The 24,186-nt window shown below is 44.1% G+C and overlaps 1 protein-coding gene across 3 annotated transcripts in view; it reads right to left on the bottom strand.

Moving 5' to 3' along the window:
* LOC113023063 (calcium-dependent secretion activator 1) overlaps positions 1–24,186 on the bottom strand; it is a 359,245-nt gene that overhangs the window by 173,315 nt on the left and 161,744 nt on the right. For all 3 annotated transcript variants that reach the window (XM_080301445.1, XM_080301446.1, XM_026169137.2), the window contains exons 10-11: positions 8,490–8,598; positions 7,507–7,719 (exon numbers count right to left, since the gene is read on the bottom strand). In XM_080301445.1, coding sequence (XP_080157571.1) covers positions 7,507–7,719; positions 8,490–8,598 — 322 coding nt within the window. The remainder of the gene's footprint in view (positions 1–7,506; positions 7,720–8,489; positions 8,599–24,186) is intronic.

Raw genomic sequence — 24,186 nt, 5'->3', positions numbered from 1 at the left:
CAGTGACTGTATTTCATTCTAAAGTGATATGAAAAGTGAAGAGTAGGGTAAGTTTTTTTAACATGTTGACCAGTGACAGTCTCAATCCAGCATCCATGCCAAATGATGCAAATCTATTCTATCTCTACTTTTAAGATTAGGTTTAAAAAGCATATAGTTAGGGCTGGACCAGGTGATCCTGAATCCTCCCGTAGTTATGCTGCAATAGGCGTAGGCTGGCGGGGATTCCCATGATGCATTGAGTTTTTCCTTTCCAGTCACCTTTCTCACTCACTATGTGTTAACAGACCTCTCTGCATTGAATCATATCTGTTATTAACCTCTGTCTCTCTTCCACAGCATGTCTTTATCCTGTCTTCCTTCTCTCACCCCAACCAATCACAGCAGATGGCCCCGCCCCTCCCTGAGCCTGGTTCTGCTGGAGGTTTCTACCTGTTAAAAGGGAGTTTTTCCTTCCCACTTTCGCCAAAGTGCTGCTCATAGGGGGTCATATGATTGTTGGGTTTTTCTCTGCATGTATTATTGTACGATCTAATGTACAATATAAAGCACCTTGAAGCAACTGTTGTTGTGATTTGGCGCTATATAAATAAAATTGAATTTAAAATTGAAGTGAATATTCACCGTGGCAACCCCTTTTGGAAATAAACAAGCTGCCAAAAGAAAACAATTCACAAGTACACAAGATGGGTGGCTTTGAGGCCATTTATGTATTACTGGTGCAGGATCTGAATCCTGAAATATTTCTGACAACAAGCATATTCAACTCAATTCAGTTTAATAATAGATAGAAAACCCCAGCAATCAGACCACCCTGTATGAGCAATCACTTAATGAACATGGGAAGGAAAAACTCCCTTTTTCCCTTGTTCCCTTTGTTTCCCCAGTTGTGTCCCTTTCTTTGTCCTGTCCCACTGTGCCCTGTAGTTTGTCTCGTTTTCCCGAGTCAGTCATGTCTCCATGTTTGTTTACCTCTTTGTCTATGTCAAGCTGGTGTGTCATAGTCTCTGTCTGCTTTTCCTGTTTATTGCAATAGTCTCTTGTCCTCTGAATTGTGTTCAGTTTTGGTTTCCATTATGTGATTAAGTGTATTCAGCTCAGCTGTTTCTCTCCGGGTGTCTTCACTTTGCCCTGTTCCTTTTTGTGTATTTAAACCCTTTGTTTGTTTGTATTCCTGTATTCCTCTGTGTTTCCTTTCCGTTCCCTTCACTTCCCTTGCTTGCTCTGCTCCGGTTCCAGCTTTGGTACTCTGTTATCTTCTGCAAGTAATCAGCAATAAAGTTAAAATCATTTCATGTCTCAACTTGTCCCGATTCCTGCATATTGGGTCCAAAACCTGACAGCAGCACAGCATTACACGACAATAGAGATGAATCCATTGCCAAATAGTCCATAAGAGGATTATTCATAACCTTCACTATTACGTCCATACTGTGATGAATACTGAAACCTGATTGAAACTCCTCAAATAAACCATTAATCAGCAGATTATCTGTCAGCTGTTTTATAATAACTCTTTCAAGATTTTTTAAATAAAATGAAGGTTGGACATTGGCCCATAATTAGCTCAGACAACCGGGTCAAGTGATGGATGTGGAGACAGAATTATTTATGAATAGTGAGACTTCTTTCATTCTTCATTTAATGGGGTCTAATATACATGCTGACAGTTCAGAGGAAGTAATTATTAAACTTAACACGTTTTTTCAATATTCTGTTGAAGGGCAGTGAATGTTTATAGATATTAGGCATTGCCGCATCTTTTTCTGTGTTATTTGTCAAGACTAATAAAGACAGTAAATTATAATTAATTCTAAAGCTAATGTAAACATAAACAAAATCATTGTTTAGTTATAGGCAATAAAAAGAAATATGGGTTTAATGTGGGCCAGAACAATCTCAAATGGCATTCCAGGATTTGAAGTTATTGACAAATGCTGAGATGTCAAGGTTAGGCTTTTGTAATGATACTAAGCAAGTTCTTTTTGTCATCTGCTGCACCCTTTAAATACATCCTTCATTTGCCTGTCATGTTTTCAAGCATTCATATTTGCATTTCAAACAGCTTAGCTAATATCACCAATGAACAACTTTGTTACAAGCTGTTTTCTCCAGTTTCCCAGTAGGTACAAGAAAAGTTGCTGGATCTAAAAAAAAAAAAAAAAAAAACCAAACAAACCAGTGTTGTGATTGTGACTATGTCATAACTTGACTCTTCTGGATGGAGAAACATATTAAAATGTGAATGCAAGTGAGGAGAATGAAAGATTATTCTGCAAGGAAGGACTTCTCAGCAAATGATCTTTCACAAACCGGAGATTAAATACTAGCATGTAATTTTCTTATTTGTGTTTTTGCACCAGTACACCCGATCTTGGTTTTCTCCACCTAATTCCACTGGGGGGTGACAAGATGTTATATTATTCATTACTCCGTTCCAGGTGTGAACTGGCAAATAGCTATTTGGTAACATTGACTGATTGCTACCCAGTTTAATTGTGCAGTAACCACACTGTATTATTCATAGTTTGGCACTTATACCTTGGTAATTACCAGCTGCTGGGACTCAGTGGGAATCCAGTGGTTGTGTCAGAAACAACTTGCTCAGTAAATTTACTTACACTTCATTAGGTGTATTGGTCTCAAACCAATTTTTTAAAAATGGTAATTGTTTTATGCTATATTGAAATCTTGCTGAAGAATTATTTTTGTGTCTGATTAAATGTTCCATAACAGGGTTTTTGTTTAAAGTTTCTTACTAACCACAGATTATAATTTTGTCTGTGAGGACAAACACAAATACGTTGCTGATGAAAATTTTATTTGACTTTAGTGCAATTCTACCTAAACTTTGAATGCAGAGTGTTCTTCAAATTCCTCTCAACACTACGTAGACCTTTCACAGAATGATTGTGTAACAGTGAAATTGTAGATTCTTATTGTTCATTTAAAATGAAATTGAAATTAAGTTAAAATTCCACAAATAATGGCTCTTTGTAGCACTTGTAAAATCATGTTGACAATTTTAAAATCCACATTCACAGATTTGTAAATGTTTCCATAACAAACTTGGAAACAAAAACGCAAAGGAAAAAGAACTTGTTTTTTACTAGGCAGTAAAGAAGGTGAAGAGGAGGAGTGATGGAGAATAGGATAAACGAAACGTTAACGTCAGATTGGTATTTACTATTTGGAAAGCTTCAGTGCTGACAGCCAGCTGAGATTACTTCTATTCGATGAGTAATTCACAAACCCTACCAACAGTATTTTTATGTCTTTATCACACTATTGAGATTTGTGTATCTTAGAAAATTTAAATGCGGCGTAACTGCTTCTGCTTACTGACAGCTAATATGTGTACATGCAGAAGAGAAGACCCCTTTTTTTTTTACCATGTATGAAAACGACACCATACATTTGTATGATAGTCAAACTAAGGGGAACTGCAGTGATCGTGAAACGGGTTAGACAAGAAACTTGCCACTATATTGCATGTACCTTATTGGAGGTGATAGACCCCTCTAAAATATGACTTCCATAATATTGATATTTAATAATTTAATAGGATTGTGAAAATTTGTAAAAATAAAAGTACAGGAATCAATGTTTGTGGATCTTTATATATAGAACTGTAAAGTCTACATGGAGCTGAGGGGACAGGGATCAGCCTACCCTCTGCCTCTCCTGCTTCAGGGTTTAAATTCAGTGGACAACATGATTGTAATTCTTAGAATAAAGCACCGAATGAACATGCTGTGATATATGTGAGCTTGTGTATAAGTTAATACACAAAGGCTCGTGTGAAATACAGTGGTGGGATAATACCCACTCATCCTAGCAGACTACAGTGTCTTTGATTATTTGACATGACATGGACGGCTGAAAGTTGTAGTGATAAGTTTTTCATTACAGGCATGAACATCGTGGTAAGTTTGACATTTAATTATTTCTTTGAACTGTTCTTTTTCCTGAGTGGAATGATTGTATACCATAAATATGTAATTACTTTAAAATAAGAAGTAAGTGAACAAGTTTGAATTCAATTTGAAGTTTCTCTAGTTCAGAGGGTCAAAATCCTATAGAACGGCTTAAACATATCGACAAACACCCCACTAATATTTGATTATGTGTCCCATACCAAGTTGTGCCTCAACCAGATGCTTTTGGTAGCCATCAATCAGCTTCTGGCATAATTGTGGCTGGATATCTGACCAGACTTCTTGGCTGGTCAAATATCGAATCCCCTCATCTGGGACTCTCCTCAGCTCTTTCTGGGACAGTGGCGCGGCTGCCCCTCTGTTGGTCTTCCTTGGTCTCTTGTGTTCTGGGGGCCTCTGGATGTCTGGAGTTTTGATCTCCTCCATACCTGCTTCATGCCCTGGAGGACGGGGCAGTGGCCCCCCCACACCCTCTAGCACAGGGGTGCCCAATCCCAGTCCTCGAGAGCTACTATCCTGCAGCTTTTAGATGCATCCCTACTCCAACACAGCTGAATCAAATGGTTTGACCTCTTCAGCATGCCATCATGATTGGCAAAGGCCTGATAACAAGCCATTCATTTCATTCAGGTGTGTGGGAACAAGGATGCATCTAAAAGCTGCAGGACGGTAGCTCTCGAGGACCGGGATTGGGCACCCCTGCTCTAGCAGATCATTACATGAAGGAACCTTTTAAAAAAACAAGCGCGTCCATGCTCACAGGTGTACACACGGGTGCTCACACACACAAACTACACCCTTTTTGGCTCCTACCTCAAAGCACACTGTGTTCTGTTGATCTTATGTGCTGCACAATAATATTTAATATCTAGTATTTACTGTTACATTCCCATAGATCATCATGATGTTGTTTATTGTATTGCTCTTTTTTTCTTTCTTCTGCTTGTTTTCTCTTTTTTCTTTCCCAACAGGTGATCCAGGTGATTGATAGATGGATTTTTTGTCTGCTTATTTTGTTGTTTTTTGTTTTTTGCCCTTTATCCCCGTCCCTCTTCCCCGCTGTTTTTCTTTTCTTTCCCTCTTTCTTTCTCCCCTTTCTTTCCCCCAGTCAAATCTGTCCCGTATTTAACAAGTAAAAATAAAATAAAATAAACAATAAAAGGTGAATCGAATAGACCATTACGGCAAGGCTGGGATGGTTTATTTGGTAAAGTAAATCCATTAGGCCTCTTTCTTCGCCTTTAGACAATAATTCTGATGCAAAAGAGCCAAACGGGACAGGCAAAAAAATAAAAAAATAAAAATAAATATCAAATACTGATAGAATTCATTTAAATTGGTTGATCGGGCTTTTAAGAATAGTCCACTAATTTTTATGGTTGAGTTCGGGACTCATAAGGTTCAGAACCTTAATGTAAGCCTGCTTTATCCATTCCAGAACCTGTTTGTTTTTTTTTCGGGGGGGGATCATTGTCCTGTTGGAACACCCAGCTGTTTCCAAGGTTCAACTTTCTAGCTGCTGATCTAAGGTGAGGTTAGAGACCTCCTTCTTCATCTTCGTTATTCTGTCTGCCATTTACTTTGTGCAATGTACCAGTAACACTGGCAGAAAAACTGCCTCAGAGCATATTACCATTAACATTGCACCAAAAATCGCACCTTTACTCCTCGTCATTGTGCCCAAATAGGTCAATCTTCATCTTTTCTGATCATAACGCTTTTCTCCGTTTGAGCAGCTGGAGCTTGATTCTTCCTTGGTGTGGCACCATCTCAGTCCATAGCCACATAAAACTTACTTCCCTGTGGACAGTGAAGCTGGTGTTCAAGCAGTTTCAAATCAGTGACAAGCCTCGATGGTTCCTGGACATCCTAACCGATTTTCTCATTCTGAGGGCAACAGTTTTGTTTGGGGTCTTATTCCAGAACTTAGCATAGTGCATAAGTAACTTTTGTACACTTATTTGAAATACTTCATTGTCCACAGTAGAGACTTGAACCCATGAGACTAAGATTAAGAGTCGGTTGCTCTTCCAACTAAGCCAACCATTCAAACAGTTCAAGCAAATCATTTTAAACCCCAAATTACCATGACACTTGTGCTTATTATGAGTGTATGTCAACTTCTGGGCACAACTGTGACTGCGTATAATTCTGAAACTTTGACATGCATTTTATTTCCTGTTGATTAGGTAACTCGTTTATAGGTTGTTTGGTATAATGATAACTGTTGAATATTTCACAGTCAGTTTGAATGGCACACTGCTTAGATCTTCATAAAGTGCATTTTAGTTGCTGGGAATAAACTACCAGATTTCTAGAGACATTTCTTTATGTTAGCCACTCGTCACATAACAACTGAATGTTATAATACTAAAACAGGTCAATGTCACCAGTGTGAGTCTGACTGGATTCAGTAAATTGTATCGAAATGGAAATCTGTAGAAAACTCGTAAGTAGTACAAACATAAACACATGATAATGGATGTGTTTACGCATGTTTTCTCAACTCATACAAAAATGTACTCACTGCTTCTGCTACCATGTCTTTAGCACAGACTCTGCATGAATGAATTAATTTATGCTTTCATTTGCGCCCCCTCCAATCTGACATGGCCCCAGCTGTACTAACTAATTTGCATAACGTTAAAAAACACAATTATCTTTTACAGTCAACATCTTTGTTTCTTCTGTTATTGCTTGTTTCTAGGCAACCAGGATCTGAGGAGAACACAAAATGATGCAGTGTACTACAACATCTGTCTATGTTTTTATGGCTATGCCAGAGGATATTTGCACAGTATCCAAATGTTGTCCACATTAGGAGGGTTTTTTTGTACTGTAATGAAAAGGCTACTAATACAATTCCTGTTAAGAACTAGACACACTTTTATCTCCATTAAAACCAAACAATAAAAAACATACAAAACCTGGTCTGTTGTGCAACATTCTTGTAGCCTGATCCATCCACTGCCTCAAGATAATAAACGTGAACACAAAAGTAGAGGCAAATCATCTGATTTCAGCCTGCAGAAACGTGATAAGAAGACTGCGTTCTAAAAGCAGCAAGAGTGATCAGCAACAAAAATGAGAAGGAGACAGAAAAGGGAAAAAGCACTTACCACTTAATCCAGCTAAAAGTAGGGTCAGGGTTTTAAAGGATGAGAAGAGAAGGAAAAAGGAACAGAGAAACATAAAGACACACAGCAAAGCCACCAACACTTTTACAAAGAGCCAAGCAACATGCAGCTAAACAGTACCCAAATGGACTAAAGGTAATAATTTTGTTGTTTAGGAAGCATAATGCTGTGAGGACAAAGACAGAACAAGACATGATGCAGCTAAGACCAAAAACCCCACAAAATAAAATCTGTTTCTCATCTCATCTCTCTCTCTCTCTCTCTCTCTCTTTGAATTTGAGTGATTAAAAAAAGAAACTTGACAGAGCCAGTATCAGTGCCAGAAAATCAAATCATGAAAAAAAAAAAAAGTGGACCGTGAAATCCTGTTTTTGACCAAGAATTTGTTAAAAACTTAAAGGCAAATACAAATATGAGAGCTGAAAACTTACAGAACTGAGATATAGGTGCATCGAGCTGTGGTGTTGTGCCTCCCCTTGCGTTGAGTTTCTGGACCTGAGTCGGAGGGACGGGCTTGTGGGACTGACCAGTGGCCCGGTACATTGCCTGCACCCATAGGATACGGTCTTGCTCGTCATCACTGGCAAAGATCACAGTATCACCCTCTTTTACTGCATTGAAAAATGTTCTGCCACCGTCGAGACCTGAAAAATAAACAAGGGAAGAACACTTGGTGTGGAAACCAGTTAACATTATAAGAAGATTACAAATATTTACCAGTAGCCCAATTAACCTAAACCCACTAACTGCATGTCTTTGGACTGTAGGGGGAGTACCTGGAGAGAAACTACATGCAAACACAGAAAGGCCACAGACAGATCCTGGATTTAAACCCAGGACTTTTTGTTAATCACCTCAATATCATGCTGCCCCAGATATTACTGTCATAATTTTAATTACTATTATTATTTTTTTCACAGATATGGGATAGACAAAGTATCTTTTTTCACTTCTGTTTTCTCCCTTTCTCTTCCCAACATAAACCAAAAGCAACAATTAGTTGGGTTGGTCTGACCTCTGTTCAGAATGAAGCTAGGTGGAGCAACACTATCTTCAATGTCATGCTGCTCTGTTGTATCTTAATTGCCCCTTAGGGATAAATAAAGTCTTTCTGATTCTGATTCTGAACACTTGGAATTATGTGAATTCTATTTGTTTTATGTGCAAATAAAACCATGATTTTCCTTTCATATCCACGGATAAATCCATCAATATTTCTGAGACTTATCTTTGGCTCCACAGACCTAAGTGAACACTGTTGGAGTTTTCAGTCATGCAGAGTTTGGATCTAATCAGGCAACGTGACCTTGGGACTATGGGTATGTCAGCCAATTTGGAAGTCAAACTGTGAAATTAGTCCTTGGACATTGCATGTTATCATCCACTGTGCCGCTGTGTGTGTTTGCAACGTTACCTGGCTGGGGGTCAGTATAGTCCACCGTGTAGCCCTCCAGCTGAAGGAGTTCTACAGGCTCGGCCTTCTTCTCTCTGTAGCTGCACATGGCAAAGGTGTACTGACTTACCTACACCAGTCACAATGAGAGGAAATATTCAGTTATCAGAACATGCTAAGAGTTGAACACAGGAAATCCAAATCCTCCTCAAGTGTCAATTAATGTACAGTAGACTCCTGTCAACAAAGGAATATTTCTTCACATGACCACATAACATATAATGAGTGGTGGAGACTGGCCAATATAAAGGTCTGGAATTTTCCTTTTAGATGGTTTTATTCCCACTGTATATACAGATACAGCCACTTAAAATGGCTGTCTCATCCCTGACGGTGAATGGTGGATGCTTAACGGATTCCCGACCAATTACCCACCGGTTGTTGGGCAGCCGTAATGATATCCCCTGCCTGTCACGTGGATGATGCAACCACGAGTGGTAGTGCCCCTGAGCAGCATTTAGAAATGTGGTAGAAAAGCGGTAATGTCTTGCGGCTCCACTAGGGGGAGCAATGTGAAGGCGCATTCATTTACAGGGTGTGAATTAGGCTACTTTTGGTGATAGTACATTAAGTAAAACTAAAAATTTGGCATGATGTTAAAAATACAGAAATTGTTACGACTAAGCTGTTAATAAGAGATTAACATAAATGTGGACATTAGCGCAATCCGGTTGTTCAGTGATGACGTGACGAATCCTACTTCCGGGCCTAAAGTAGTCTGCGTTTAATATGGCTTTTGTGTTGTTAACATGTGTAATGTTTTGTATTTTCTTCTATTTGATCTCAAAAAGCTCCTAAAACAGTCAGTGATCACTGTTGACCTCCCTCGGCTTTTATTACCGCTAATCATTTATTTAAGCTCAGTTTTTAAAACCTTAGGATGTAACTACAGCCCAGCCCATGCAGCAGTATATGAATGACTAACCTCGTATTGTGGATGGACTATCTCAGTTGTTCTCCTGGCTGAAGTTTGGTCCATCATGCCATGCAATTACATTTGTTCCTGACCACCGAGAACACTCACGTTAACTTTTATCGAGTGGAAAAAAAGTTAGCTTGTTTATATTATGCTAACATAGCTGTGTCGCTAGCGGTCACGTAGCAAATCATTATATAGCAGCTAGCCCAACTTCAGTAACCCTACAAACGTCACTGCTGTTTAGTTTTCTGTCTTCATTTATGCTGGAAGTGATAACAGAGCTGTACGTTTGAATTTGTTTCCAAAACCCCGCAGTCAGGACATGCTATATTGTATTTAGATAGAAGCTAGCGAGCTAACTCCCTGCTAACTTCTAACTCCGTTAAATGTCATAAATTCCATTTTCATGGATGCCTGGATGTTAAAATCAATTGTTACACCTGGTAGAGCAGAACGCTGATCATTTTATTAAAGATGAAAGACTTTAGACAGTTTTTCAACTCTCAGTAATGCCATAGTGATTGTTTGATATATGGACTTGCAGCGGAGTTTAGGCCCAGACACGGCTAGTGACGTCAGACTGAACAATCGGATAGCTATTTAAGACACAAACTCCTACCCTTGTGTGTGCGTGCCCTTGTCATTTCACCTTGTTAAAGGTGGGTGGGTGGATAAAACCATCCGTGACGCTCTGAGATCCCGCACCGCTGCCTACAACACGGGACTCACGACGGGGGACATGGACCCGTACAAAGCTGCGTCATATAACGCGCGGAGGGCGGTGAAAGAGGCGAAGCAGCGCTACGGGAGGAAACTAGAGTCACAACTCCAACAGAGTGACTCTAGGAGCCTGTGGCGGGGACTAAGGACAATAACGGACTATAAAGCACCAACAACCGGTATGACGAACGCGGCCGTGACTCTGGCAGACGAGCTGAACACTTTCTATGCTCGCTTCGAGGCTGCAGCTAAGGACTCCAACGATGCTAGTGCGAGCGGCGCTAACGGCTGCAGACAGGAAGATACTGCCAGCACCGGAAACGTGCTCGTCATCTCCGAGCATGAAGTAAGGAGAGCCTTCAAGAGAGTGAACACCAGGAAAGCAGCAGGACCAGACGGCATCCCAGGTCGTATCCTCAGAGACTGCGCATACCAGCTAGCTCCTGTGTTCACTGAGATATTCAACATCTCTTTATCTCAGTCGGTGATCCCCACATGCTTCAAAGAGTCCATCATTGTTCCTGTCCCGAAGAAACCCCACCCTGCTTCTCTCAATGACTATCGCCCTGTAGCCCTCACCTCAGTAGTGATGAAGTGCTTTGAACGCCTGGTCAGAGACTTCATCATTTCTTCACTACCAGACACACTGGACCCACTACAGTTCGCTTACCGTCCAAATCGTTCCACAGACGATGCCATCTCTCATCTCCTCCACACATCACTCACTCACTTGGACACTAGAAGGGGGAATTATGTTAAAATGCTCTTCATAGACTACAGCTCTGCATTTAACACCATAATTCCCTCCACACTCACCACCAAGCTGGAGCATCTGGGACTCAGCTCATCTATGTGTCAGTGGATCTCCAACTTCCTAACTGGCAGACCACAGGCAGTAAGGATGGGCGGACATGTCTCAGCCTCCACCACTCTCAGCACTCGAGCCCCCCAGGGGTGTGTTCTGAGCCCCCTGCTGTACTCTCTGTACACATATGACTGTGTGACCACTACCAGCTCCACCACCATCATCAAGTTTGCTGACGACACCGTCGTGGTGGGCCTGATCTCTGATAACAACGAGACGGCCTACCTGAAGGAGATTAGGAATCTGGAGAACTGGTGCCAGAGGAACAACCTCCTTCTAAACGTCAGTAAGACAAAGGAGCTGATAGTGGACTTCAGCACTAAGCAGGAGAGGAACTACCAGACCCCCGTCATCAACGAGTGCCCAGTGGAGAGAGTGGACAGCTTCAAATACCTTGGAGTTCACATCACGCAGGACCTGTCATGGTCCTGTCACATCAACACCGTGGTGAAAAAGGCCCGTCAGCGTCTCTACCACCTCAGACGCTTGAGAGACTTCCAACTGCCCTCCAAGGTGCTCAGGAACTTTTACTCCTGCACCATAGAGAGCATCCTGACGGGAAACATCTTAACCTGGTTCGGGAACAGCACCATGCAGGACAGACGAGCTCTACAGAGGGTTGTGCGGTCAGCTGAGCGCACCATCCGCTCCGAGCTCACTGACCTGCACTCAATCTACAGCAGGCGGTGCTGGACCAAGGCCAGGAAGATCGTGAAGGACCTCAGCCATCCCAACAACAGACTGTTCTCTCTGTTGAGGTCAGGAAAGCGATTCCGCTCCCTGAAGACCAACACAGAGAGACTGAGGAGGAGCTTCTTCCCGCAGGCGATACGGTCTCTCAATCACACCACCACACAGTACTGACCCACACATACAGTTCTTACACACACACTGGACTTTCTGGACATTGTTTTCACTTCATCACTTAAATCACTTTAAGCATATTTGCACTGCACAAGACATAATGTGGATTGCACAACACTGGTCACTATATTCTTCATTTCCAGTTAATACTTGTACAGCTGCTGTTATTGTGTATTTATTTATTTATATTTCTTCATACATTCTTATATAGTTCTATACTGTGTATTTTGTTGTACAGTTATTTTATTTTCAACTTTAATTTATATATTTTTTCTTATTCTCTCCCAGTTAAATTTACCCTTCATTCTAATTTGTGTTGTACAGTTATTTCATTTTTAACCTTAATTTATATTTTATTCCTTCCTAGTTAAATTTACCCTTTTTAATTTTTCATATTTATTTCCTATCTTATTCATAGCCTTTTCCTTTTTTGTTCTCTTTAGGTCACGAGCAGTTGTCCAAGCATTTCACTACATATCGTACTGTGTATGACTGTGTACGTGACAAATAAAAATTTGAATTTGAATTTGAAATGTTATGTGATCCATTTCTACCTCATGTAGCTAAAATGAGTATTACTAGCATCATTATTATTTTTTTACTGTGTTATACTAATGTTATAGTATGCATTTACACCAAGAAATGGATAGTGCATTAGTAAGACTATTAAAAAAGTAAAATGGGCTGTTTGTTTAACCTAACACATTTGTGCTGTAATATGTAGTGTAATATGACACTGACTAGACAGTGTAATGCTAATAGTGCTTTACACTTTGCAGTCAATAAAAGGCCAGTGCTAACCCATAAATCAGTGTATGAGTCTGGTTAAAGATAGTGGCTGTGGTTTTGTCATTGTTTCCTGTGCTGCAAACACGAACTGTAGTGACACCCTGTTGCTTGCTGTAGCTGGCCTGCTGTTATTGTAGCTGCCAGTCATACCAACTTGTCGTCACAAATCACCATGCCTGGCCAACAGACCATTGTCACCACTCCTCCTGTTGCAAGTGGCAGCTCTGACTCTATCTGAAGGTTCATTCTGAGCACGCGCACGTGTGTGTGTGTGTGTGTGTGTGAGAGACAAATGACAAATGCCCACTACTGATGAGCACTGATGAGACCTGAGGCCAAATAAAGAATGGAGGGAACAGCAGCTCCAGCAGCTCCCTGGCCTCCAGGACACCACAACAACTAATCAGAATCTAAAGTACAGACAAGACACCACCCTTCTTTTCCATCCCAAAATGTTCTCTCACTCTCTCTCTCTGTGATAGGTTGATAGGATACATACACTGCTAAAAAATAATAATAAAAGAACAGAGCCATAGCAGTTCCTTAACCAAAGACTACATCAGCAGGACCCATATCTGCTCGTTTGCCGTTGAACAAAGGCAAACAGGATGAGCACTTTGTTCTGGAAAGGGCTTGGCTGTTTGTGTGTGTGTGCTATGACATGAATGCCATGAATGTTGTTAAAATTATTAAATCTTCATTAGGGACAGACAAATGTTTCTGATTAATCTGTGGACTTCAGGATTGTGGCAGCAGAGTTGGCTAGAGTCGTACCAGACTCCAAGTGACATTTCTTCATAGATCAAGAGAGCATGAAAAATGTGTCAGGTATATTAGGATAATCAGCTGCATAAATGGAGAGCAAAACAGGAGATAATTTCCTATGCTATTTTGGCATCCCACATTTCCATCTCTTTACCTAGAAGTTGCCATGCAGAAGTATTCTCCCTAGAGAAGATCAAGATCAAGTCTCTGGAGAAGAGACATGTTGGTCTCTGGAGGAGGCCAGATTAACTCCTTCATGAGTCATGAAGAACACTGACTATCTCATACTGAACTGAAAAGCCATTTTTTGGATGTGTTTCTAGAGGTATAGGTAATGTAAGGCAGCACCTTCTGTCAGCTTAATTACATCCAAGCTCCTGTCAAGCATCTACAGCAGTGACATGAGTGCCACTATTGTTGCTAAAATTCTTAAATCTACGAGGTCAGTTCCTTGATCATTAATATGCAAATTGTCGTGACCATTAATCAACATCTACTGATTAACAACCACTGATCAAAGCATTTCAGTCATTATGCAAATGTTCTGTTTATAAGGTTGGGGAAACCTGCAGTCAGCTGAGACTGAAGAAGTCATTTGGTTGATTGACGAAACCTTTCTCCCACTGAAAACATCCAGATGAACAGGATCAACCTTTTGAGATTTACTTACCTGGATGATTGAGACTGCACCAAGACATTTAGATGGTAGGTGGTTCGATCCATGGCTGCTCCCGTTTACAAGTCAAATCTCCTTGGGCAAGATACTAACTCCCAGCTGATCTTTGATGCATCCATCAGTGTGAATGTCTCTGAATGGGTGAATGGGGATGTTGTATAAAGTATCAAGCAGATTGAAGGCATTACTGCACAGAACACTCAGCTTCTACATATGTCTTCTGTCCAAGCTGTGCAGGTCAGTATTTTTTTAGTAAAGATCTAGCTCTGTCACGGACCCGGTTCCAGGGACTCGGGGTCCGTGAGCAGTGTGGACTATAATTATTATTATTATTATTATTTGAGGGTTGTGCCTTCTGCACTGCTGCTGTCCTGTGTTCCTTGTTTGTGTACTGGCAGGTGTGTATGGGTGTGTGCCTGTGTGTGAGGGTGCGGTCGTGACAGGCACTTTCAGGGCTGGTGGGTGTGGCCCTGCCAGCTGACCGGTCACACCCAAGAATCTCCACACACACCTGGTGCTGATCAAGCCTCGTCAGAGGAGCTACCAAACAGTGTGGCTGAGAGCTCCTTGATGCTGGATCGTTGAGTGACTTCCTGTCAGTCTTAGTAATATGTGCAAGGTTAGTGCCAGTTTGCTAAATACTCATGGCTGCCTTTGTATGCGTGTTTCCCCAGGAGGATTTGTGAAAATCAGGAAGCATACGGACGGTACACAGGGAACGGAGACTGAGCATGGAGCACGGGAGTAGGGAGTAGGGGGTCCTCATTCCTCTCATCCCCACGGTCTGCCACACCTACCACGACAAGCTTCTTCTCTGCCTTCTCGATCTAGGGCGATCTTGGCTCAAGAGTTGGGAGTTCGCCTTGTAATCGGAAGGTTGCCGGTTCGAGCCCCGGCTCGGACAGTCTTGGTCGTTGTGTCCTTGGGCAAGACACTTCGCCTACTGCCAGAAGGGCCGATGGCGCGATATGGCAGCCTCGCTTCTGTCAGTCTGCCCCAGGGCAGCTGTGGCTACAACTGTAGCCTCCACCAGTGGATGACTGGGTGTGTAAAGCGCTTTGGGGTCCCTAGGGGGGACTAGTACAAGCCCTATACAAATACAGGCCGTTTACCATTCTCATCATCCCTGTCTCTATGCTCTATAGACAGGCCTTTTTATGCTCTATAAGAACCTTCTAAACTCTACAATTTTCCAGACTTGAACATGACGCCATGGAGTGAGATATCACTGACTCAGACAGCAGAAATTATCCAGATTTTTCTTTATGGCAAAAAAAAAAGACAAGAAAGAGTTGTTGACCGACCACTGATCATGTTATCAAGGTTTGAAAAAAGGCTTGGGTCATTTTCACCAGAGGTTTTGGATTAAACCATTGCACAACCTTGCCTCACCTGAGATCACCTGATGCAAGATTTGACTGGGGAAGGGATCTCAAAACTGCATTGTAGTTGGCAGACACTTGGTGTCATAAGCCCCCCTGTTCCAAGATGGTCACTCATAGTGGACATAGATAGCCTCTTTTCACTGCTCTTGCAAACCATCTGTCTCCCTTTTCAAAATATGAACATTACATGCAATTACGTGTGCAAAAATTACAAAATGTACAGTTGCAAATTGAGGTAGTCCAAGGTTATAAATTCCTGTCACGTGTTTATGAGTCTAACAGTAGTGGGGAAGAAGGATGTCTTTAGTCTACAAGTCCTAGATTTCACACTTTGTACCTTTGTTGAAATGGTAGAAGTGTGAACTGACAGTAATGCGAGAGGGTAGAGTCTTTGGGGAGGTAACTATCCTGTGGACTCATGTGCATGACAGCAGATGTTCTATTGAGAGTGTAGTGGACTCCCTTTGATCTTTTCATCAGTTTTTACCACTCTCTGCAAGCATTTGCAGTCCATATCATTTGCTTTGCCGTACTACATGGTGACGTAGCTGGTCAAGATGCTCAACCATTGAGCTGTATAAGTTGTTGAGGATCTGGGTGACATGCTAACCTACCTCAGCCTCTTTAGAAAATATAGCTAGTGTGGAGCCCTTTTAACCAGCTGTGTGGTGAGATACTCACTATGTAGAATCCCAGCTATTTAAAGCAGACCACCCTGTTGACTTCAAGCTCATGAATGCATGGTGGAGTCTCCTTTCCTTCATCATGTCCACTATCTCCTTCGTCTAGTCCGCGTCCGCGGTGAGGGTGAGGTTGTTGTCCTCACACTTTCAAATCAGTTTGACTCATATACCTCCAAGTCACGACAACAGTTGCCTCAAGGTGCTTTATATTGTAGAATAAGCAACCTAAAATAACATAAAAAAGCAGAAACAACCTATATAACCCCGCTAGGTACAGTGGGAAAGAAAAACCCCCTTTTAACAGGAAGACTGCTCCAGCAGAACCAAGGTCAGGGACAGTCTGCCATCTGCCCGTCCCTGGTTAGGGTGAGGGGATTAAAGCAAGAAAAATGCATACTGTGGAAGGGAGGCAGGGATTAACAATAAATAATGATTAAATATAATATAGCTTATAAAGAACTAGTGAGTGAAAAAGGTGAGTGAAAGAAACACTCAGTGCATCATGGGAAGCCTAGACCTATTGCAGAATAACAAAGGGGGGGGGGGGTTCAAGGTCACCTGGTCCAGCCCTAACTATATGCTTTAGCAAAAAGGAAAGTTTGAAGCCTAATTTTAAAAGTAGAGATAGTGTCCGTCTCCTGAATCCAAACTGGAAGCTGGTTCCACAGAAGAGGAGCCTGAAAACTCCCATTCTACTTAAAATATGGAACAGGGAACAGTAACCAATATAGCGTTCCCAGGCCAGCCGAGAGATATAATCTCTCCAGCGTGTCCTGGGTCTGCCCCGGGGCCTCCTCCCGGTGGGACATGCCTGGAACACCTCACCCAGGAGGCGCCCAGGGGGCATCCTTGTCAGATGCCCGAACCACCTCAGCTGGCTCCTTTCGATGTGGAGCAGCAGCTGCTCTACTCTGAGCCCCTCCCGGATGGCCGAACTTCTCACCCTATCTCTAAGGGAGAGGCCAGCCACCCTTCGGAGGAAGCTCATTTCTGCCGCTTGTATCCGCGATCTCGTTCTTTCGGTCACTACCCACAGCTCGTGGCCATAGGTGAGGGTAGGGACGTAGATCGACCGGTAAATTGAGAGCTTCGCTTTTACACTCAGCTCCCTCTTCACCACGACGGACCGGTGCAGCGTCCGCATTACTGCAGCTGCAGCCCCAATCCGTCTGTCGATCTCCGGCTCCCTTCTCCCATCACTCGCAAACAAGACCCCGAGATACTTGAACTCCTCCACTTGGGGCAGGAACTCATCCCCGACCCGGAGTGGGCACTCCACCCTTTTCCAGCTGAGAACCATGGCCTCAGATTTGGAGGTGCTGATCCTCATTCCCGCTGCTTCACACTCGGCTGCGAACCGTTCCAGTGCGAGCTGGAGGCCCCCACCCGATGAAGCCAACAGAACCACATCATCCACAAAAATCAGAGATGAGATTCTGAGGCCATCTTTTTGGGTCAGCTGGCTTTTTAGTTAGTTAGTTATAACTTAGTCTAGCAGTCCAGCCTAAAAGTAATAAATACATAAACTAGTTTTTCAGTGCCAATTTGAGATGGGATTGTGGTGTGAATGGTCCAGAGAGTGTTGTTTTGAGCCATTTTATGTACCTCACCTGCACATGCCGTGTAGGTGAGCCCGCACAGCACCGCCGACCACGACTCACCACATACCCCCATTGCCTGATTGAGGCTGGGAAGCCGTCCGGCCAAACCTACTCCCCTTAACTGGCTTCCAACCCAGCGATAGGGCCGTGTCCCTTCCAGAGGCCGGCCACGCCTCCAGCGGTGGCAGCAACGCTGGTCTGGAGACCGCCTGGTCGTGTCGGCTCGCCAGGTGGCCAAGTCGACATGACCCTGCAGGCACAGTCATGAGCTCCTGCTCACAGGCGGCTGGGCCGGCATCCGTCGGTCCAGATCAGGTCGTGCCCTGGGACCCAGATCGAGCAGGCTCCCCTTGCACGGGGACCTCCACCTCCCCACACAGTTCCTCTACTGCTACCAGCTGGAGCGACTCCTCCACCGCTCCCTGCTGGAGCGGACCCTCGTGGACTTCCTCCATCCCCGGCTGGTGCGGCTCCTCCACCGCTCGCGGCAGGAACACTCTTTCACCCAGCTGTTCCCCCTCCTCTCGCAGGCGCGGACCCCCACGCGCCTCGTCCACCACCTCCAGCTGCCGAGGTGCCCCACATGGTTCCTCCACCGCCAGGTTCCACCTGTGGGGTTGGTGGCAGAGGTGTTGACTACGCCTGGAGCAATGTCGCCAGCTCCGTGATTCAGCCCAGGTGGCACTCAGCCTGGTCCCGCAGCTCTTCCCACCGGCGGCGCACCTCTGCCGCCTGCTCCCTCTGGGTGGCCGCTATTTCGGCCAGCATCTGGGTTTCGCCACCACTGTGGTGTGAATGAGACACGGCAGGTCCAGAGAGTGTTGTTTTGAGCCTTTTTTTTACCGCGACTGCAGCTCACAAGCTGCCAGCCGCACATGCAACACACCACAATACCGAACAACCCCTGCTTCCCCGTGTGTTTGACATGGTGGGCACCGCCGACTATGCGTTGCCACAGGGATGTTTCTAATTGTAGAGATATTGGGCAAATGGAAGAAAGCAGTCCATATCGTGGTCAAAAACAAGTAACTGAAAATGCATGCTTCTAATGATACTGCCAAACAACGCAGGAAGAAGAAAATTCAAATAAACACAGGAAACAGTGCACAGGGTCAAGCTGGTCATGAAGCAGGGCTTTCGAGCAGTTCTGATGACCAGTCGGCCCACGCCAGGGCTGCAGTTCATGAGGTCAGTTGGTTGGCCCACAGCAGGGTCTAAGTAGTTCAGGGAGTTGGATGAGTGGCCAGCGGAAAAGGCTAAGAATCTCTGCTGCCTGGCTGGGAGGCCCCTAGTGAGGCGAAGAAACTTTGGGGGCCGGCTGGGTGGCCAATGCCAGAGATGAACCAGCTCAGGTGGCATGGCAGGAAGCTGCAGACAATGGCAGTCAGACAGCCCAGCAGGAGGCCATAAATAACAGCAGACCCCCTCCAGGTCCTTGGAAAAAGGTACTGTGGACCCTCAGTTTGCTCAGGCTCTGACAGGGAAAAAAATCCATGGTCTCAGTTCAGGTGGGGGAGGCCCCAGGTGGAACAACAGTCTCTGGGGAGGCTTGGGTCCAGGGGTTACAGAAACTGAGTTGAACAGAGGGCCTTTTTGCATAGGCTAAAAACAAACATGCTTGAAGGTTGTCTGAGATGCAACGAATACCGTCCTCTCATCAGAAAGCTTAGAAACAGAAAAATAATTTATTGAACTGGATCAGACATCTGACACTTAATGTGGGCATTGAGAAGCTTGTGAACACAAAATGGTGTCTTTATTAACAGTTTCAGAAACAGAAAAACCATTATAAATAAAAACTCAGCAATCCCTCCAATGTCTTTCAAGAAACAAGGCTAAGCCTTTGAAATCAGGGGCTCTGTCCCTAAATCATAACATGACGTAAATCACAGTTGTGGGAACAGAATGCTCCGATGAAAATCTGCTGCCTTAGAAACAGCCGCTTAACTTAACTTTATTGTCAACCACTGAAGTCCCTTTATTTGTGAGTTCAGCCGGTAAAATCAGTGTTTTTAAAACTTCAGGTCCAGACACTGACCACACAGTATTGTGATTTCTTTGTAGAAAGGTGAATGTACTGAGGTTCAAGCATAACACAGCAGGAAACAATATTTTTACTCAGTGTAGGAGCAACTTCAGAAAACCCATTTTCATTGGATGTGGGCCAGGACACCACATCAGCCGACATGGGCAAATGCAAAATGCAATTTTCCAAATGCAAACACATGTTATATATAAACAATCTATGCTATATCAGATTTAGATACTTTATTGTCATTGTCATTTCCACAACAAGAAATTAAGTGCATCTTCTACAGCACAAAAGAATAGAGCAATAAAAATGAAACAACTCAATAATAAGTAAGTAAAGGACCACAATAAACCACAGTCACAAACTCATAATTGTGCATAGTGTACAATCTTCTGTTAATTTCTTTCAAAAAAAATGAACCTTAGTGCATTTGTATTTTTTATACTACTGGGAAATTATCATTTCAACTGTTCTGCCAAAACAATGTCAGACTCTGTAGTTTTCTCTCCTACCCAATTGGACCAGGATTGACATGTTTAGCCACATGTTACATCCCTTGGCTAGTTTAAGGGATAAAAAGGACTAACATAAAGTTAAATAGTGAAAGAGGAGTCCAAATGGCATTTCAAATGTTTACTTTCTGCTAGTTTAAAACTCTGTTAGGCTTAGACTGACATTTAACTTCAAGGAGAGCTAAGGCCTATACAGCAAACAAGGTTCAAGGTTCAAGGTTCTTTATTTGTCACATGCATAGTTATACGAGTATAACACACAGTGAAATGTAGCCTGACGCGCTCCTCGACATGTGCAAAAATTGGGGGGGGGGGGGGGTAGAGGAAGAACACATATATATATATATATATATATATATATATATAGAACACGAGAAGCTGGAGAAATACCAAGGGCTCACAGAAGAGCTCGAGAGGATGTGGAGGGTGAAGGTAATGGTGGTCCCCGTGGTAATCGGAGTGACTCCCAAGCTAGGCGAGTGGCTCCAGCAGATCCCGGGAATAACATCGGAGATCTCTGTCCAGAAGAGCGCAGTCCTGGGAACAGCTAAGATACTGCGCAGGACCCTCAAGCTCCCAGGCCTCTGGTAGAGGACCCGAGCTTGAAGGATAAACCGCCCGCAGGGGCGTGCTGGGTGTTTTTTTTATATATATGTAGTATATACATTGGGTGAATGTGCAGTAGTAGCAGCCAGCAGGTGAATTCTGTACATTAATATGAATAGACATCTGACTATTTTACAGGATAGACAATATAAACATATTTAAAATTAAAGGAATTTGAAATGTACATTGTTCCTTGGTTTAGTGTCTGGAAGAGTCCTGTCTCAGTCAATTATAGATGATGTGAGAGGGCGGGTGTGTGTGTTTAGGGCCCGGATGGCTTGGGGATAGAAGCTCCTCTTGAGTCTCTCTGTCCTTGCCCGGAAGATGCGGAACCTTCTACCAGATTGCAGAAGTTGGAACAGTTTGTTGCCAGGATGGGACGGGTCCTTCAGTATCTGCGCTGCTCTAGTCCGGCATCTCCTGGTGTAGGTGTCCTGAAGCGGGGGGAGAGCAATCCTGCAGCAGCGTTCTGCTGTACGGATCACTCTCTGGAGAGCTTTTTGGTCCTTCACACAGCTGTTCCCAAACCACGATGTCATGTTCTGTGTGAGGATGCTCTCCACAGCGCCTCTATAGAAAATCCTGAGGATCTTTGGAGAGACCCTGAACTTCCTCAGTTGTCGTAGGTGATACAGGCGCTGCCTAGCCTTTTTGGTCTGGACCTGAATGTGGGCAGACCATGTCAGGTCTGAGGAGATGTGGACACCAAGATACTTGAAGGACTGCACCCTGTCCACTGGAGCTCCATTGATGATAATGGGCTTGTAGTCTCTGTGCTGACTCCTTCTGAAGTCCACCACCAGCTCCTTGGTCTTGCCGACGTTCAGCTGGAGGTGGTTGTCCTGGCACCAAGATGCCAGATTCTTCACTTCATCCATGTAGGCCACCTCATCGTTGTTGGAGATGGCACCCAACACCACTGTGTCGTCAGCAAACTTCACAATGGTGTTGGAGCCATGGGTGGCCACACAGTCTGAAGTGTAGAGGGAGTAGAGCAGTGGCGAGAGGACACATCCCTGAGGTGCTCCTGTGTTGATGGTGATACTGTTAGAGATGCATCTACCCACCCTCACCACCTGAGTTCTGCCAGTGAGGAAGTCCAACACCCATGCACACAGACGGCTGTTAAGTCCCAGATCCCTGAGCTTTGTGAACAGTCTGCAGGGCACTATTGTGTTAAACGCTGAACTGTAATCAACAAACAGCATTCGCACATAGTTACCCTGTTTCTTCTCCACATGGCTGAGAGTGGTGTGTAGGACGTGGGCGATGGCATCCCCTGTGGATCTGTTGGATCTGTAGGCGAACTGCAGCGGATCTGTGGTGTCTGGGATGGAGGAGGAGATGATGTTCTTCAGCAGCCTCTCAAACACCTTCATTACTACCGAGGTCAGTGCAACTGGCCGGTAATCGTTCAGGGATGAGGGTTTGCTGTTCTTGGGCACAGGGATGATGGTGGATCTTTTGAAGCATGTGGGGACCACAGACTTCGCCAGGGACTCGTTGAAGATGTAAGTGAACACACCTGCTAGCTGGTCAGCACAGCAGCGCAGCAGATGGCCGGTGATGCCGTCTGGCCCCGCCGCTTTCCTTGTGTTCACTCTCCTCAATGCTGCTCGGACGTCATGCTCCGTGATGCTGGTCACCGGTCTCTCGCTGATGACATCACTGTCCTCGGTAGTCAGGCGGTAGATAGCATTAGCCGCCTGACTAACCTCGAAACGGGCGTAGAGCTGATTCAGCTCGTTGGTGAATGCAGAGTCGGCGTTGATCGGCGCAGTGTCCCTGGCTTTGTAGTCCGTAATGGTGCGTAGTCCGTGCCACATACTCCGTGTGTTGCCCTGGTGGAAGCGGGACTCCACACGTTCCCAGTACCTGCATTTGGCATCTCTCACCGCGCGCCGCACGCCGTATGAGGCCGCTTTGTAGGCGCTCATATCGCCAGTGGCGAGACCCGCGTTGTAGGAGGCGGTCCTGGCGTTCACTGCAGAGCGGATCGATCTGTCCATCCACGGTTTCTGGTTTGGGAATGTGGTGACTCTCGCAGTGGGGATAATCTCCTCCGCTAGCATATTGACGAAGCATACTACTACTTCCATAAACCGTTGATGTTGACTGCGCATGCTCTGAACATGTCCCAGTCGACGTCATTGAGTGAGTCCTGTAGCGTAGCTCCTGATTGGGCAGATCACCGTTTTACCTCCCTCGTGGTCCACGTAGAATCTCTGGCGGCCAAGAAGGGTCGGGTTTAAAAGTGTCCAAGATTAGATGTGCAACCTTGGCACCGATGTTTACAAGTGATCCGCTGTCGCATACTATAAGACTAGAGGATTTTGGGATGTAAACCAGAGCAAAAAATAAGTAAAAAACAAGAAAAGTGGATAGTCGGAGCAGAGCGGTCAGGAAGGCGTCTGGACGTGGCCGCGCCATCTTGTCACAAAACACAAAACATCCCTAAAAGGAAATAATAACTCCAAGGAAAACAAAGTGTACAGCCAACAACAATAACCTATCTAACTAGCACATGAAGAGGAAAAAATGAGGAATAACAAAAAAAGGCAGCTCTCCCCTTACAAACACAGTCTAAACAAAGTCACATGAGGTTGAAATATAAGTCAAAGGCATTTAAGCCTGCACAACGCAGTGAGTACGGCAATCAAAGTAGCCAGAAGGCCCAGAAATAGAGCTCTACAGACATTATATAGGGCTTTGCTGATTAATAATTGACTTGATTAAGGCAGCAGCACCCAATCAGGACAGAGGAGGTGGAGCCTAGACAAGACACAACGAAACTAATATCCTTGTTAGGGATTTAACCCTACCGCATGTTCTCCTTAAATTGCTGTTTGTCTGAGTGGTGTCCCAGAAACGATGTGGGCTTCATAGATAATTGGCAAATCTTCTGGAGGAAACCTGGTCTTGTTAGGAGAGACGGCATCCATCCCACTTTGGATGGAGCAGCTCTCAGTTCTAGAAATCTGGCCAAATTTATTAAACCACCCAAAAGTAACTATGCAGAGTTGGGACCAGGAAGCAGAGTTGCAGTCTTACACGCCTCTCTGCAGCTTCTCTCCTCCTGTTACTCCCCAAAAACCCATCTCCATAGAGACTGTGTCAGCTTCCAAAAAGACAAAAAACAAACTAAAAACCAGCAACAAACAAGTTAAACATAAAAACTCACAAAGAAAGAACAATACAGTATCCACATCTGAACCAAAGAGTAAAACAGTGAAATGTGGAT

This window comes from Astatotilapia calliptera, chromosome 5 (genome assembly GCF_964374335.1).
Source record: "Astatotilapia calliptera chromosome 5, fAstCal68.1, whole genome shotgun sequence".
NCBI classification, from domain to species: Eukaryota; Metazoa; Chordata; class Actinopteri; order Cichliformes; family Cichlidae; genus Astatotilapia; species Astatotilapia calliptera.
This window is presented reverse-complemented; position numbering and strand designations above follow the sequence as displayed.